The following is an 18,423-nucleotide window of genomic DNA, read 5'->3' on the forward strand; positions in this document are numbered from 1 at the left end:
AGAGATAAGGATAAGGCCTTGATCAAAGGAAGATAATGCATTGGTTATTTGAATTTAAATGGAAGATAAAGCTTGCATGAAGATCAAGGTGTTTTCAGATTCGAATTCTTGGCTTCATCCGATTATTAGAGATTTAAAATTTGAATGACTTATATATATATATATATATATATATGCATTCATGTGAGATATATAAAGAAGATTAAAGCTTGAGCTGCACATGTGATTGGAACTTGAAATTTGACTTGGTCAAAGAAAATCCAAATATAACTTGCTATAACGAAAGATAAGGCACTCAGAGATCAAGTGTTATCTTTCATCAAGGATAATTAATTCGGATTTGAAGGTTTGCTGCATAAGTTGAATTGGAGATTGAGAAGATATTGTGAAGATATTTTGGAGCCAATCTAGGAGAGAGAATCATGGAGATAATGAAGATCTTATCAAGAGTGGATTTAAATGAGATTCTCTTGACTTGATTTAAAAAGCTTTGTTTTCAGAGCATATGTATTACGGATTTAAGAGAATATATCCAAAGGAAAAGTCTGTGAATTTGAGAGCTTACTACTGAGAAAATATTCAGAGAGACATCTGTGAGTTTTTATGAGTTATTGAGATCATCCTTCGGGAGAGGGATTTGTTGCTTTCTGGAGGAAGCTCTATCGGCCGAAGGGAGTTCGCCGTGCAGTTTAGAAGACGTGTGGTGCACGCTAAACAAATCACTGTGGAGATTCGTTACAGTGGCGTCGTTGTCTAAGAGGGAGTCCTTGAGTGAATAAGTCCGTCTGGTGTCTGTAATTTCTGGAACATAGTGAACTGTTTATTGTATGGGCGTGGCCCCGCAGAGTAGGTGTGCGCACCGAACTGCGATATCATATCGTGTGCATTTATTTTACTTTCTACATTACTGTCTTTCCTTGGTAATTAATTTGAATAGTAAGAAACCCGGATCTTAATTAATCAAGCCGTATTCCAGACAGTGTTCCAACATCATCTGGAACATCAGACGTAACATCAGATCTAACAGAGGTCATGACACTGACCATAAGTTTGGTGAGATCTTGGAGAATTGATCTGTTATGTTTGGAATGGATTTTTTTAAGGAAGGAGGTTCAGTTGTATGTCCCCCTCTGCTTGATGGTTCGAATTATTCATATTGGAAGGCCCGGATGAAGGCTTTCATCAAGTCTCAAGATGAGAAAGTCTGGCGTGCTGTTTTGAATGGCTGGAAACATCTAGTAACTAAAGATGCAGAAGGAAAAGAGACTCTCAAACCTGAAGATTCATGGAGCATTGATGAAGACAGCTTGTCTAACTACAACTCACGTGCACTCAATGCAATATTCAATGGAGTTGATGTTAATCAGTTCAAGATGATATCCACGTGTGATCAGCAAAATAAGCATAGGAGATTCTGGAGGTGGCTCATGAAGGAACAAGTGCGGTCAGACAATCAAAATTGAATATGCTCACAACCAAGTTTGAAACTCTTCGAATGAATGAAACTGAAACTATTTCTGAATTTAATTCACGGTTGTGTGATATAGCTAATGACTCCTTTGCTCTTGGTAAAAAAATTCCCGAGGCAAAACTTGTCAGCAAGACGTTGAGATCATTACCACAGAGATTTGCCTACAAAGTCACTGCCATTGAAGAGGGGAAAAACACTGAAACTATGAGACTGGATGAATTGATGGGATCACTGAGGACATTTGAAATGAATCTGAGTCAAAATAAAAAGGAGACAGAGATTTCTCAGGGGATTGCTTTCTAAGCCGAAGTGGAAGATAATGTTGAAGAAGAAGATGAAGACTTAACGGAGTCTCTTACTCGATTGACTAAAAATTTTAACAGGGTGATGAAGAAGTTCAACGAGAAGAACCAAACTCCAACGTTCAACAACTCCAACAATTTTCAAAAAAATAAGGGAGCTACAAATTCCTCCAATGATAAGAAGAAGAATAGGAGAATTCAATGCCGGGAGTGCGGCGGTTATGGTCACATTCAGTCTGAGTGTGCTAACACTCTCAAAAGAGGAAGAAGTCTCTCAACGTCACATGGAGTGATGAGGATTCTGAAGGCAACCAGGAAGATGATGATCATGTGAACAATTATGTTGCGTTCAATGTCTACCAAGATGTTCTAAACTGCAGTGTTACAGGATCGTGCCACAGCTCATGTTGCAACATCATCTTCAACATCATCTGCAACACACTCTGAAAAACCAGATGAAAATGGAGATTTTTCAGATTCTGACGGTTCCAGCAATGGTGAAGAACTAACTGAGGAAACAATCCAGGAGGCATATGAAACCATGTTCAACAAATGGGTTTTGGTGGTTAAAATGAATAAGTCTTTGCGGGAGCGAGCCGATGAGCTTATTAAAGAGAAGGATGTACTTAAGAAGGCTGCTGTAAACTATGAATTTCGGTATGTTGAAAAGGAGAAAAAGCTGTAGGAGACAAGAGCTGAACTGGAGCACACTCAAAAGTCATTGAAGATGATGAATTTTGGCACCACAAAATTAGATCACATTTTCTCGATAGGAAAAGCAAGTGGTGATTAACATGGCCTTGGCTATATTGGTGAAAGCTCAATGTCCAAAACAGTGTTTGTGAAGAAGACGTTTGCCCCTAAGCCTCCGACCTCCTCCACTAAGAAGGTTACTATCTCATCCCCTCGACATAGAAGGTTTGTCCCCACATGCCATTACTGCGGTTTACCTGGCCACATAAGACCGCGGTGCTACAAGTATTTAAATGCTTTGAAGAAAGGTATGTTTATTAATCCACCAAATTATGCAAACTAAAATAAGACACCTAACGTGAAGATTGATGTGAAAAATAATTTTTCTAGACGTGTGTGGGTAAGAAAATCTGATTTGAGGTGTCATAAGGCTTATACTTCTTTAGAAGCATGCACTAATGAATGTGGGTGTAGTGATGCTGGTTGCACTAAGCGATTGACAGGTGTTAAGAGCATTATACAAGGGAGAATGCTACATTCAGGGGGAGTAAGACACATAGAAGATTTAGAGGGAGGAAGCTGCTGAAGACAGTTCTAGGGTGTGAATTTTTTATATTTTTGTCTCTTTGGCTTATTTTTGACAAAAAGGGGGAGCAATGTAATTTTATATTTTTTTGTTGTTTTTGAATTTTTTTAGGATCTCTTGTTAGTTTTGCCAAAAGGGGAGATTGATAGGTATTTTTATTAGTTGGTAATTTATTGACAATCTTGTAAAAATTCATCGTTTTTGAATTTTTTTAGGATCTCTTGTTAGTTTTGCCAAAAGGGGAGATTGATAGGTATTTTTATTAGTTGGTAATTTATTGGCAATCTTGTAAAAATTCAAAAAAAAAAAAAAACAAGTTCAAGGAGATTTCGTATTGCAGAAGAAGATTCAGAATCAGATTTGGAGAGATAAGGATAAGGTCTTGATCAAAGGAAGATAATGCATTGGTTATTTGAATTTAAATGGGAGATAAAGCTTGCATAAAGATCAAGGTGTTTTCGGATTCGAATTCTTGGCTTCATCCGATTATTAGAGATTTGAAATTTGAATGACTTATATATATATATATATATGCATTCACGTAAGATATATAATGAAGATTAAAGCTTGAGCTGCACATGTGATTGGAACTTGAAATTTGACTTGGTCAAAGAAAATCCAAATATAACTTGCTATAACGAAAGATAAGGCATTCGGAGATCAAGTGTTATCTTGCATCAAGGATAAGTAATTCAGATTTGAAGGTTTGCTGCATAAGTTGAATTAGAGATTGAGAAGATATTGTGAAGATATTTTGGAGCCTATCTAGGAGAGAGAATCATGGATATAATGAAGATCTTATCAAGAGTGGATTTAAATGAGATTCTCTTGACTTGATTTAAAAAGCTTTGTTTTCAGAGCATATATATTACGGATTTAAGAGAATATCTCCAGATGAAAAGTCTGTGAATTTGAGAGCTTACTACTGAGAAAATATTCAGAGAGATGTCTGTGAGTTTTTATGAGTTATTGAGATCATCCTTCGGGAGAGAGATTTGTTGCTTTCGGGAGGAAGCTATGTCGGCCGAAGGGAGTTCACCGTGCAGTTTAGAAGATGTGTGGTGCACGCTAAACAAATCACTGTGGAGATTCGTCATAGGCATTTATTTTACTTTCTGCATTACTGTCTTTCCTTGGTAATTAATTTGAATAGTAAGAAACTCGGATCTTAATTAATTAAGCCGTATTCGAGATAATGTTCCAACATCAAATGTAACATCAGATCTTACATCTTTGAACAAAAATTCATTTAATGCAAAACAAAGTGGCAAATCTCTCACTTTATTATGGAGAGTTAACCAAGATTTTCGTGAATTGGAGGACTATCGAGATAAAGTGGTCATGAAGAATTCAGATGATGTTGAAGTATACTGAAAATCAATTGAACGACAGAGTCCACATATTTCTTGTTGGCTTAGACAGAGTTTTTGACCAAGTTTGTGGAGAGATTCTACGCAAAGACCCAATCCCAAATTTAGAATAGTGTTATTTTTTGGTTCGTCATGAAGAAGTACGGCGTACCATTTTGAATAAGGAGGCGGAAGATTTTGGGGTTGTTCTTTTGCATTTTTAAGTTATGGTGACTTGAGTGATGATTTTAAGTTGAGTTTGAGTTATAATTTGAGTTGATATTGTAACTTGAGTTTGTGTTTGGATGTGCATATTTGAGTTATGATTTGAATTGAAAATCTTTTTGAGTTTGTGTTTGGATGGGTTAAATTTATATTTAGATAGTATTTTAATAAAAACTCAATAGTAATGAAAATTTTTAATAGGGTATATAGGTGGGGTTTTATTCGTCTTTTTATTGTGAATGCATAAAAAAAATCATCTCAATCAGAATTAAAACGAAAAAGTTATGACATTTTTAAGAATAAAAAAAATACTATTCATTAACTTGAGTTCGAGTTTATGAATTCGAGTTGAAGGGAAAACTTAAACTTGAGTTCAAACTCAAATTTTATAAAAGAACATGAACTTAAATAAAGTTGTAACTCGAGTTCAAATTTTTTTGAGTTTCATTACAAAAGAACAACCCCTTTGAAGCTTCGGCATTGATAACTCAAAATCAACCCAACCAAAAATGACTTCCTCAAAATCAACAATCAAGATTTGACATGTCCACCCTCAAATGCACCCATTGTAACCAAACTGGTCATACAAAAACCCATTGTTTTGAAATAATTGGGTATCCATAATAGTGGAACAAAAATCGCGGGGTGGAGTTTTATTCGTCTTTTTGTTGTAAACATATAGAAAAAAGCATCTTAATCGGAATTAAAATAAAAAAATTAAGGTGTTTTTAATAATATAAAAAATATTGTTCTGTAACTTAAGTTTGAGTTTAGGAACTTGAACTCATATTTTAATTCCAAACACAAATTCAAACTCAAATTTTACAAAAGAACATGAATTTAAATAAAGTTATAACTTAAGTTTAAATTTTTTTAAAATTTAAATGCAAATGAACAATCCATAAGACTTTCTATATAGAAGCCTAACTGTTTATAAGAACTCATAAACAATCATATTTAAACAAGAGGGTGCATAAGAGACCGGAGAGTATCTCGAGCAACGAGATCTCAATATGATACTATATTCTACACTCCGACCAATATAACTTTTGTTTGAGTTAAACATTGTTACATAAATAAGGATCATTCTTTAAACTTTTCCTACATTTGGAATTTCAATGTAGGAAGGTCTGAACAATGACATTATTGATAAGACAAAAAGAAAATGTTTGTTTATGAATAGGTAATGGCTACGGTACATAAGCACGGGAGCACAAAAAGCATGACACTTATAAAGTCGATGATAAATATCAAAATGTGGGTTTTCTTTGCATGGGTATGATCGCCATTAAAAAGTGTTTTCCATGAACAACCATTTTTTCACTTCCTCATCAACAGCCTGCTTACTTCACTACAAAGCATGCTCTCATCCTTCTTTTATTATTTTTTTCTAACTCCATTAAAATATGTCTACTGAATAATATTTAAAAAATTACTCCTTGATAATGAAAATGAGAAATAGATACAAAAATGCTATTCATGACATAAGACGGGTGGCGATTTTAAGTTATATATTTTCTAATAAGATTAAAAGGTGGCATTTTTAGTCCAAAATTAGTACCGTGAGACAAAACAAACGAAATATGTAATTACTGATATATAAGGTCAATTTGCATCCATGTCAATGGTTGAAAATTAAAAATAGACTATTGCCGAAACATATAGATATAGAATGGAGCTAAGATCTATTTCACATTAAAAAAAAAAAGACATTCTCCAGCACGCCAGCATACTGATAGATTAGATTTTATATTCGTCAGATCTGTATAAAATCACATAAAAATAAAAAAATACGTAAATCTAACAGTTAAAAAAATTTAATTTATCAGTACGTTAAGTGTACTAGAAAATTTCCTTAAAAAAAAGTAAAATGATTGATTAAGGTATGCAAATGTCAGAGAGCTTTTTTTGATAGAACAAATGTAAGAGAGCTAAGCATGCTTTTCATGCGAGCAAGCCGAGGTATTAAGTAAACAAATTAACACGCTTGTACAAAACTTAAACTATAGCTTAACCCATACTATAGATTAGGAGACTTCGTGCACACTTGTACGGTTTAGGATATAATCATTGCCAATTAGAGATAATGTTTTTGCTTCCAATAAGAGACATACTTGTACAAAAGCAACAACATAACTTTTTTTGCTAATCAAGCAACAACATAACTTGTAATGATGTTTTAGGTGCCTCCCTCCATTTTTACCCTCTCAAAATACGTGGAATAGATTGTGTTTCTTCTGATTTTTAGGTTGCGTTGCATAATTCATAACTCAATAAAAAGCCCCAAATCGAAAATAAAGTACAGAAAAACTCTAGGTAGTTATAATTGATAAGTTAAAACAACCCACGTTCTCTTCCCAATCCATTAGTACCTCATCAACAAGGCTTTTCCAATTTGATAGGAAAAGGAGGCATCCAATAATTACATCCAAAACATTAGATAAACCACTTCAATGAGTGGTTCTCTTCACTTTCCCATATTGAGTTATTGACACCATCATAGGGGATGAATATTCTTCCTAGGTAGAAAAACTATAAATAAATAAATTAAAGAGGGAAAAATAAAAGTGGTGGCCTATAATTTTGTGCTTCATACCTTGAGTGATGAGTCTGGCTATCACAGTGTCCAGTTTCCCATCACCAACACTTTTGAAAAGTCCCTTATCATGCTCTTTCTTAAAAAAAAATAAAAAAATAAAAAAATAAAAAAATAAAAAACTCCTTTTTGCTGTACCCTCTGAGTCTAACCCATTCATTCCCCACGCACACACCCATTACACCACGTGGCAAGCCTACCACACAAATTGTCACCACCAGCTGTTTGTCACAGCCTTGTTTGCCGGGGGATCATGGACCTGCCACAGTCTCACCACCCTTCCACACACACACACAACTCAATGCGGCAAAGGTAAATGGTAAAATACAAAACAATAATTTAACAACAGTAAATATTTAAGAGATGTTTGGTTGAAGGATTTAAATTATGATTTGAATTATGATTTATAATTTTTTATAATATTTTCTCTCATAAAAAATATACGTAAATTAAAAATAATTTTAATAATATGATTCTAATTCATGAACCAAAACGTCTCCTTATTTTAGTTATTTTTTCTCGAAAAAATAAGGGGGTGTTTGACACATGGGTTCAGGTTGTCTAATCCTATGAGCCCAACCCGAAATATGATTCTAATTAATGAACCAAAACGTCTCCTTATTTTAGTTATTTTTTCTCGAGAAAGTAAGGAGGTGTTTGACACATGGGTTCAGGTTGTCTAATCCTATGAGCCCAACCCGAAATGTTGTTTTATAGGTTACTTTGGTAACTTTATTCAGCTTGTGCCAGTTGAAACTGACCAATTCAGAATTTACCTCCCCTTCCAAATATTCTTCCAATCTGAACCCATTTGATACAGAACACAAATTGAGAGTTTTGGGGATGAAAAGTTTTGGCCTGGAAAGTCATGTGTTCAAACAGAATGTGTGTAGATTGTACAATAAAGAATAGTTGTTTACATTTTATTGTAACTTTCTATTAGAAAGCACATCAAATCGATTTATATATAAAACAAACAAGATTTATTGATTGGATCTATTATTAAAGATAAATAAAACATAGAACACAAGTGTCGAGAGCTAATAAAAAACAAATCCACTCGATATGTATAAAATTAAACATGATTAAATATCGTCAAAAAGAGCCATTGTAATTAACAAATAAAACTAATCAATTGAGATCAAAATCTAAATGTTGTGAACAAGCGGACTAACCTAAAAACAAATTTAGTCGTACATCAACATACATTATTCATAAATCACACTAGGACTCAATCCGTATTTTTTTTTTCTAGTTTTTGATTGTCATATGGTTTATGGAGTTAGTGAGATGTTAACTGAAAAATTACCGGCTACAGGCAGTTGTCGGCTGGGATGGGTGACTGAGTGGTCGCGACGCCGCACCAACCTGCCAGAAGAGACAGCACGCGCGGTGACTGACTAAGGGAACAGCAGGTCACCAGCCCACTTCACCTGACCTTCCTTACCTCTCCACTGTACTCACTGCCGAGCGCGTGGCCGTAGTTTATAGGCTGGTCCGGTTGATACCCCACATTCACCTCGGTAACTCCCAAACTGCACGCCTTTCTTCAACCCAACTAACAACACCCCCATTTTCAATACCTGCGCGTGACACTCACTCTCCACAACTATCTCCAATATGTTTCCCTAACCGACCATGGAAAGTGTACTACACGCGCTGTTGCATTTAAAATATTTCCTTAAAATGAAAAGGAAAAACTATTTGTAGTAGGAGTAGGGGAACTACGACCCTTTAAATCCCAGGTGGAATTCCCGCTGTTGGACGAACAGAACAACGACCAAAAACAACAGAGAAACCTTAAACCCCTGAAAACAATCCCAAAAAAAAGAAAGAAAAATATCGGGTCTTCAAAGAAACTTTCAGTTGTGAACAGTAAAGTACTAGCTAGAAACGATACTTTGTTAATTTGGTTTGCTTTCTGTTATTTTTGTTGTGTTGTGGGGTTACGGTGGAGAATAGCCAAAACGGGTCTGCCTTTGTGGATGTTGGGGTTGGGCGCGGATCGGTTGCGAGCCGACATGAATCGTTTGCTCGCACTTCTCTTTCACCAGGTATACTCTTTACTTATACACACGTTTTTATCTTAGATTAAAGGAGTAAGAGATATGTAAAACTGATTACATATATATATATATATATAATGTGTGTGTGTGTGTGTTTTTTTGTTTTATTAGGGAGTATTGGACGAGCAATTCTTGCAGTTACAGCAGCTTCAAGACGAGAGCTCACCCAACTTCGTGTCCGAGGTTGTCAACATCTACTTCCATGAGTCCGAGAAGCTCTTACGAAATCTTAGAGGCCTACTGTGAGTTTCATTAATATATATGTTACATTACATATGTTCACTTTGGTTTTAATTGGGTTTTTTACTGATTAATTGTACAAGTACTTGTAAATGGGGGGTTGTTGGTGTTGATGGTCAAGTATAATTAAGTGTGTGTGTGTGTGTGTTTTTTTTTTTTTTTTGTGTGTTTGGAAAGAATGGAAAAGGAGTTCGCGGACTACAAGAAAATGGGAATCCATTTGAATCAGTTCATGGGAAGCAGCTCGAGTATAGGAGCCAAGAGAGTCAGAAATGTATGCGTCGCCTTTCGCGCCGCTTCTGAGCAGACCAACCGTGCTGGGTTTGTCTTCTTTTCTCCTCTATAATCGTGTTCATATATATATATATATAATCTAATCTTCTACTTTATACTCTCTCTCTCTCCTGTTCTTCTTCAAGTCATGTACACACACGACACAATTTTTTATTAGTAAATTCTAAAACAAGTTTGGCTCACTTGTGATTTTGAGTTGTAACAGGTGCTTGAGAGCTTTGGAGCTTCTGGAACATGAATATTGTTACCTCAAGAACAAATTGCACGAACTTTTCCAAGTAAAATGCCACAAAACCATATGAAATCTCTTTCCTATATTACACCTTTATATATATATATATATATATATATATATATATATACACCATAATAATCTTCTTGATTGATCTAACCATAACTTCCATATATTTTTATGATACAGATAGAGCAGCAACGAGCCTTGGCAGCTGGAGTTAGATATCCGATGCAAAATTAGAGCAATTAGAACCAACCCAAATCACTCCTTCATTTGGTTTCTTTTTGTTTGTGGGTTTGTGCTCAAATCCAAAACGATCCAATAGTACTAAATGTCACTGTTTATCTACCCACCTCCACCTGCCACTAGTGATTGTAGAGTAGTACTTGTTTTTTTTTTTTCCCTTTTATTTGTTTTTGTTGGTTGGGACTGTCTTGAATATGCCTGGTTGTAACTCTGAAAGCAAAATGAAAATCCACTTTCGCTGTTGGGATTCTCATATCAAAGTTTTGAATAATATCAGCTTTAAATTTTCATCACTTAATGCGCGAGTACTCCATGTAGAGAGTTGTCACTTCTCAGAGCTATAAATATTATACACATTTGTGATTGTGATCTTCAATGACACTTATAACTATATAGCTAAATAGCCCTGGCCTGACCCTTTCGCCAGTAGTACAAATATCGGCTACGAACTATCTCTTTATTGATCAGTTAAATCCCATCAATCAAAAATCAATCAAATACGTCTTATTGAGAGCTGTTTTTTAATCGTGATCGAGTTTCAGAGTCAAAAGTGGTCTGCCCTTTTGACTTGATGCAAAATTCATGCTTTTGTTGGGACTGACTTTTCGGTCAGGGCGGCGGCCATATATAGCTACTTTGATTAAACTGATTGTGTAATAAAGTGATTACACAAAAAAAATACACTTTCTTTCACTTAATCTGCAATCCCTTTCTTCACAATACTGCTTTATATATGTCGGCTATTTACAGGCTTTTTAGCACTTTATTTGTTCTCGTGAGTCTATTTCTTCCCTCTCCTTTTATTGTTTTTTTCTTTTTCTTTTTTGGGTTGGAGGGGACACTTGAGACGAAGGTGGCGGTTGGAGAACGCTCACCCCGGATGAGTCACGAACTCTTAAATTAAATTTTGCTTTGCATGCTATTAAAAAATATAAATAAATCATAATAATAAGGGAGTTTTTAGGATAGAATTAGAAAAATAAACTTCCAGCTTCTCTACTTTTTAACTGTCTTATTGATAAATATAATGTGATTTTGATTAAATTTAATGATAAAATTCTCACCAGTAGAGACCTATCAAAAAAAAGTTTCTAATAATAATAATAATAATAATAACAACAACTAGAACCCAATTTATTTATGAAGCATAATCAATGGTAGAAGGCCGTACATTGAAATACAAACTAAGGAGGATGATTTCTTTTAGTACGGCACAACGAGAAAAGTGAAAACACCACAACTGGTATGTATTATACTGACACATATACAGTAATCGTATCATTAATTATGATAAATTACATCTTGTTGCTAAATTCTTTTTGCTATAAGAAAAAGAAAAAAAAAACGATGCGTACTGTCAAAAGAAAATGATACCTAATTAGGGTATTGAACAAAAAATTGATGTATACATAAAAATCCTTCGTAAATATATTTTTCAAAGTTAGAAAGATCATACATCTAATCTCCACATTTAATGGTATATAGTGGTATATATTCTTCCAAGTGAAAATTTTAATTATTTTTGTTTAAATTTTATTCTGAAATCATGTACAGTGTCCGCCCCACCGTCAAAAAAAAAGGAAACACAAATGACTGCGGAATTATTTATGGCTCGTTTAGTTCGCTGATTCGAGTTTTTAATTCGAGTTAAGATGTAACTTTGTGTGAGAACTTTTTACTGTAGTAAAAAAATTAGATGTGATTATTTTTTTCGAGAGCTTTTTACTGTAACAAAACTTAAATTTTAAACTCGAATTGATAAAATGAACGAGACATTAGTAACCCTTTAAAATTAAACAGTATAAGTAACACGTATATACTTACAATTGACCAAGGATAACTAAGAGAACGTTTAGTTTATGTATTCAGAATCATTCTCATTTTACGTGTATTTTTTATGAGAGAAAATACTGTAGAGAACCATAAATCATGATTCAGAATCATAGACGAATATAGTAAACAAACGTCCCCTAAATAAATTAGTATTGCTTCAACAACGAAAATAAATTAATATTGATATGCATTTAATTATATGACTTAATTTAAAATTGAAAAGAAGCGCAAACAAAGCTTTCAGATTGAAAACCCAATGTGAATTACCTAAAAAAAAAAAAAACTATTATTAAATGTGAAGAATGAACATCGACAGAGAGAGTTGTCAATGCTCAGATACAATCACTAGTCACTAGTCAGTACCATATAACTTAAATCATGTCCCAAGAGCTTAATCTCTGATACCATGTTTCAAAATAAAGAACAAAATCTTGATAATGAAGAACAAAAGAAAGAACAAGGAGAAAGAGAGGGAGAAATACAAAGAAACGGAAAACTTAATGGACTACATCTTTATTAGCTTATATTATTTTGGAGAAAGGATACAGAATATATAGGTAAGCAAACAAAAAATCCCTAAATCAGGATACCAAATTCCTAAATCAAGAAGAAATTATTGATAACTTAATCCTACAGCTGTAGATATTATTAACCGATCAATCTCATGAATTACGGGAGCATATTTCAATACTCCCCCTCAAGCTGGTTCATCCAGCTTGTAAAAATTCAAATCTTGAATTGAATCGCGGGTGTATACACTCTTTGATGCTTCAAGACTTCAGCCCACGCAATTTTTCTTCAAGATATATTCACAGATCAAAAGAACATTAACTGCGCTCGAACTTATAAAATCATCAACTGCGCTCGAACATGCAGAGATTTATTCAAACAGAGTAAGAGGTTTCACACGCCTGGTTTAAGTTCACAATAGCTTCACAGCGTACCAATTTTTAAAAACTTCACATGCATGCTCAAATGAGGTTTGTTTGTGTGTGTGTATATTAAAAGAAACGTATCTTTAATCAAATTTCCAATTTTTTTAACTTGTGTTTCAGTAGTACATATACAGATACGGCTACAAGCTTTCTGGCAGTATTTTTCTGACAAGTTGCATGAGATGATGAGCAAAAGAAAACCGGGCTAGAAAAGATGATACGACCTAATGGGCCATCATAGAAAAGAGCTTTGGAGCCCTGTTTTTGTGAGTTGGGATGACCCATTTTAGCACAAATTCTATCGTTTATTTTATTTTCTTTTCCTTTTCTTTTTTTTTTTTTTTTGGCAGAAGGAAAACATAAAGGATTTTAAGCTTGTTGAACTAAAAAATAACAATAATTGTCTGCTTAATAGTACCCTCTTAAAATAAAGTGGATTTTTTTTTTTTGTTTTGAAATAAAGTGACACCCTATTAAGCTAATAGTTAAGGAGACGTTTGGTTCATGAATTAGAACCATGTGATTATAATCATTTTTTATTTACGTGTATTTTTTGTGATAAAAAATATTGTAACGAATCACGAATCATGATTCAAATCAGATGACGAATACCCAAACCAAACAACCTCTAAATGTAAATTAGCTGCGGGATACAAAAATTTGTATTTTATTTTATCGTTGTATTTGTCTACACATAATTTACGTCGTATATGATAAAAATCGAGATAGGTCGATTATCTCTAGATGCATGACAACGTACGAAAAAGAGAATGGAAAGGCTAGTTTAAGCTAACAAGCATGCAATCACTTGGGAATTGCAAATTTGATGCTACTAAAAAAAAAAATAATAATAATTTAGCTCTATCTAGGGCCTGAAGTGCCTGAAAATGGTCTAGGATTGTAGCTAACTTGTAGAGTTGTAGTAAAGAAAATGGTCTTTCATAAGATTTAATGGAAGCAATCAACAAAAAAAGAGAGAGAATCAATTGGAGTTATTTTCCTTAATTAAAGTTAAACCAAAATATAGTTGAAACTTAGGACCCGTTTGTTTCCATTTTTATTTTCCTTTTTCATGGTTTCCGAGAAAGAAAAATTGAAACGGGAAATAAAAATGTGTTTGGGAAGAATTTATACCAAAATAAAAAACAAAAACGTTTTTAGAATTTTTTCAAAAAACTCCATTTTTTTTAAAACGGATTTCATCCGTTTTTCATTTTTCCTTTTCATTTTCTTCTCTCTCTTCTCCACTGCCCACCCCCCCACTCTTCTGTGACTGCACCCCCCCTGCCGTCTCAAAACGAAACTTAAACCAAGAGTTCATCAAACCAAACCAAGAACAATTTCACCAAAGCATAATCCGAAAATCAAGAGTTGGTTTCTTAAAGAATTTTACCTCAATTTTTCCTTTGGTGATGAAAACTCGTGAAAATCCTCTTTGGTTCAACTCTTGGTTGAAAACTCCCTTAGAGAAAGAGTGATAAATTTAGGAGAAAGAGAGAAGGAGAAAGAGACGAGTGAAGTAGAGAGGGAGCTGGGGAGAGTGACGAGAGATAGAGGGAGAGGGTGATCTGTGAGGGAGAGAAGGAAAGGAAAAAGTAAAAGAAATAAATTTATTTAATATATTATTATTTAATATATTTAATATTATTATTTATTTAATATATTATTAATTTAAATATTATTACATGTTTTTAAAAATTAAACCACCAAACACAATTTTAGTTTTTTTTAAACTGAAAACAATCTCAGAATAAAACTACCAAACGTATTTTCAAAAATGATTCTAAAATAAAAATAAAAATGTTTTCGTTTTCATTTTTATAAAAAAATAAAAACGTTTTGGAATCAATTCCAAACGCACCCTTAATGTCTAGGATTAACTTGGAAATTAGAAAACGAGCATAAGTGAAAATTTTTGCGTCATTATAAGGTGCGGTAAAAATGAAGAGATCAGTTAATAGGGGAACATATATAGAAATTTAGAATATATGAAAGTTGGTCAAATTAATACAAAATCCAATGGGGAGAAGGAATTGTGGACATGAGGTTGTATTACCAAAACCTCTTATTTGCCTCCTCCCATTCTCGGCAACCACTATTCTCCCTCTTTCTTTTCATGCGTAGATATGCTTCGTTACACATTTTGGATATACGTATATATATAGAAAAGATTGGTAAGCGGGTTCCGACAACCCAAGATATGCTTCTCATGAACAAACAGAGTAAATTTAGAGAGAGAGAGAGAGAGAGAGAGTAATTAAAATGTGATGAACCTTCCCGTATCGTGATCATGGTACTTTATGGTTAAGATATCGTTAGAAGTCTAATTAAAAATAATCTAGACAATTTATCCATGGCATGACTGCGGATGCGAAAATGAAATAAGTACGTTGTTACTTGTCATCATCACGCGGAGCAATGCATAAAGTAAAATAATATTGAGAAAAAATGCATGTGTGTGTTATCCTACATTAAAAGTGGATAAGAATGTGAAATGATTCATACACATGGGAGGATCTAAGACCTAATAGATTAACATTTTGGATTAAGTGTAGCTCCTCAAGTGTGTTGGGCCAGTTTCACATATGAAGTGTCCCCAACAAGTGGTATTAGAGCCCGATGCTTCATATGGGCCAAGCGATCATACTCGGTTGCAATTCGCACATTGCCTCTCGTGGAGAGTTGTTCTCGTAGTTGGTGATGGTGCAGATGTGGATGGTGGAGCCTTTAGTGGACATGCATATTTTCGGTTCTCTTTCCCATTCTCGAGTTTGGCTCCAATTTAGAGTATGATGCTTGGATATGCCGGCTACTAGAAATGTTAGTTCGAGAAAAGTGCATGTGCATGTTGTCCCACATGGAAAATGGATGAGAATGTGAAACTGGCCGAACACACTTCAAGAATTAGGTCTTGGGTCCTTCCATGTGTATAAACCACTTCACATTCTCATCCACTTTCCATGTGGGACAACACATAGTTTTCGAAACGTTTTCATGTGTGTAAGCGTGGTAGTGTGGATGGTGTATAAAAAAAATCATAAAACTTTTGAATACTCTATAGATTGTATTAATTTATGCAATAATAAATTTAATGATATTAATTTATGCAATAATAAATTTAATGATATTAATTTATAAAGATAGATACCAAGCGAACGATTAGGTGCATAACTTGAGATCTTTGACCACGAACAGTCCAAGCCCAAGTTTTCTCAGAAAGCCTAAATCTTTTTCTTCTAGTCCTTGAAATCTACAAGACCTAGAGTGCGGGCTCTAATATAAAACTATCAGATTAGATCACTCGCTAATTTGTATTCCTTCACTATCGACGCATGTATATGAAGAAATTGGGAATTGGAAGAACTTTTCTTCTATTTTCTCTCTCTAATATTCACCTACCTTAGGAAATATAGAGAGCAAAAATTCTCTACTACAATTTTATGTTGCCTCCTATTTATAGAAAACTAGGAGAACTCCTTTGCTTTAACTTAATACAAAGCAATAGAAAAACTTGTTACAATTATATTTTAATATCATTAAAATACAGCTTCCCATTTTATTTTAGAAACAAAATTCTCTCACTTTCCTCTACTATATGGCCGGCCACACTACAGGGAGACCTCAATGTGGTAGGCGCAAATTTGCAGCAGGATAGAGGGAAAATTTCTCCTTTATCTAGTTTCCAATCTTAGCTCAAATTCAAATCTAAGTAAAGTCATATTCACTTTCCTTTTGAATTTGATTAGAAAACTTGTCAAACAAATAAACCGGATATCTTGGAGAGTAAGCAACTCAATCCCAATGGGATTCTACCTGTGTCACACGCCCTACACCTCCTTGTGCTTGGGCGTGTGACCTCCTGTGGTCTTACTACAGTGTGTTATAAAATTAATTTAATTAAATAATCACATTATTTATTTCGGGTGATATTAAATCTCAATAATTCATCTTGTCTTGTTATGATAAGACAAGATGAATTATTAGAATTTATTTCGGGTGATAATGACATGATAAGACACAACATTCACAATTAGTTCTTATGTTTCATGTAGTATAGATAGTCGAGAACTCCACGATTGAAGTTCAATTATAGGAGCCTTGAGTAGGATTTGAGCAAAGTTAAAATTGAAAGCGGGCCTTTCCCAAAGTATTAGTAGATAAAAGAAGCACGCTTACATCTCATTTTGCAGAACTAATCCAGTAATATTTGTGTTCTTAACGATTTTAAGATTGTGGGATAAGACAATTTAGCTACTAAACTTTGTATAGCTCTCTAGAATTAACTTGTATTGCAAATAAAGGGAAAAGCTCTAAAAGATTAATGTTCGCAACACACGCCAACATAAACTATAGTGAAAAAAATACAAGGAGTACCATAAAGTTTGTTTAATTATATACGAATTTGTAAATAAATGTTGGTTTGTAGTTCTCAAGTATTTTCCTGGAGATGCTTAAAAAATCACAATAGGCTGACCTAAACCATTTTTTGATTTGCCAAGGATAACATCATAATACTTCATAATCACGAACATGGTTTTTATGCTCCAAGCCACGGTCTTGTATGAACACGATCAATAGTCATATTCCTAATTGCTTGTGGTGTACATGTGGGGTTGTTACAAAAGTAAGAATCAAACAACCACGAACATTTGGATCCAGATCTTCTATCTAATTTTTAATATTTTAATTGAAGCCTAATCAATCATATCTTGATGATTTCATGCAATTTTCATTTGGATACAGATCTTTTATCTAATTTTTAATATTTTAATTGGTGTCTAACTAATCATATCATGTCAAATTATTTCATGATAAGTACGAAGATTAATAATCACATAGTTAACTAAATGAGACAAAATACATCACAATACATATAAAATATCACCCTCATTAGTTGATTGGGATTAAGTTTTCGAATTCACTCAATCAGTAAAATATTTGGAATATCACATAACCAAATTGATATTTTACTTTTTTGAATTTCATTTCAAATAAAATTAAATTTTGTTGACTATATTGGGGCATGCACCAATATGAACGATCCAAGATATCCAACATAATTTTTGGTATTCTTAGGCCTCGTTCACTTCGCGGATTCGAGTTTCTAATTCGAGCTGAGGTGTGACATTTTCTGAGAGCTTTTCACTGTAGCAGAAAAAGTTGATGTGACATTTTTTGAGAACTTTTTACTGTACAAATCTAAAACTGAAAACTCGATTCGGTGAAATGAACGAGGCCTTAAAATATTTCTATACTTCAACTCCACTGTCAAAAATTTGCCATCCAGTGAAACTTTTACTATAAACTCGAGGACAATTTTTAAAAATATTCTTTAAAATAGAGCTCACTTTT

At 33.8% G+C, this 18,423-nt stretch overlaps 1 protein-coding gene across 2 annotated transcripts; it reads left to right on the forward strand.

Moving 5' to 3' along the window:
• The first annotated feature begins 9,207 nt into the window (after nt 1-9,207).
• On the forward strand, nt 9,208-10,410 carry LOC21408456 (pseudo histidine-containing phosphotransfer protein 6). 2 transcript variants are annotated; one of them, XM_010098923.2, is made up of 5 exons: nt 9,208-9,276; nt 9,400-9,530; nt 9,706-9,849; nt 10,028-10,100; nt 10,244-10,410. In XM_010098923.2, the coding sequence occupies exons 1-5, from the start codon at nt 9,208-9,210 to the stop codon at nt 10,295-10,297; spliced, it is 471 nt and encodes a 156-aa protein (XP_010097225.1). In that variant the 3' UTR covers nt 10,298-10,410. The 2 variants fall into 2 exon arrangements, with proteins under 2 accessions (XP_010097225.1, XP_024021929.1); XM_024166161.1 differs by having other exon boundaries at nt 9,400-9,464.
• The last annotated feature ends 8,013 nt before the right edge of the window (nt 10,411-18,423 follow it).

Source organism: Morus notabilis, unplaced genomic scaffold (genome assembly GCF_000414095.1).
Source record: "Morus notabilis unplaced genomic scaffold, ASM41409v2 Scaffold843, whole genome shotgun sequence".
Taxonomy (NCBI): Eukaryota; Viridiplantae; Streptophyta; class Magnoliopsida; order Rosales; family Moraceae; genus Morus; species Morus notabilis.

Bases quoted from the DNA above. Each gene is read 5' to 3' on its own strand.
- LOC21408456 (XM_010098923.2), top strand. From the start codon at position 9,208: ATGTTGGGGTTGGGCGCGGATCGGTTGCGAGCCGACATGAATCGTTTG. The intron at 9,531-9,705 runs GTGAGTTTCATT...GTGTTTGGAAAG, and splicing joins CGAAATCTTAGAGGCCTACT to AATGGAAAAGGAGTTCGCGG. The intron at 9,850-10,027 runs GTTTGTCTTCTT...GAGTTGTAACAG, and splicing joins GAGCAGACCAACCGTGCTGG to GTGCTTGAGAGCTTTGGAGC.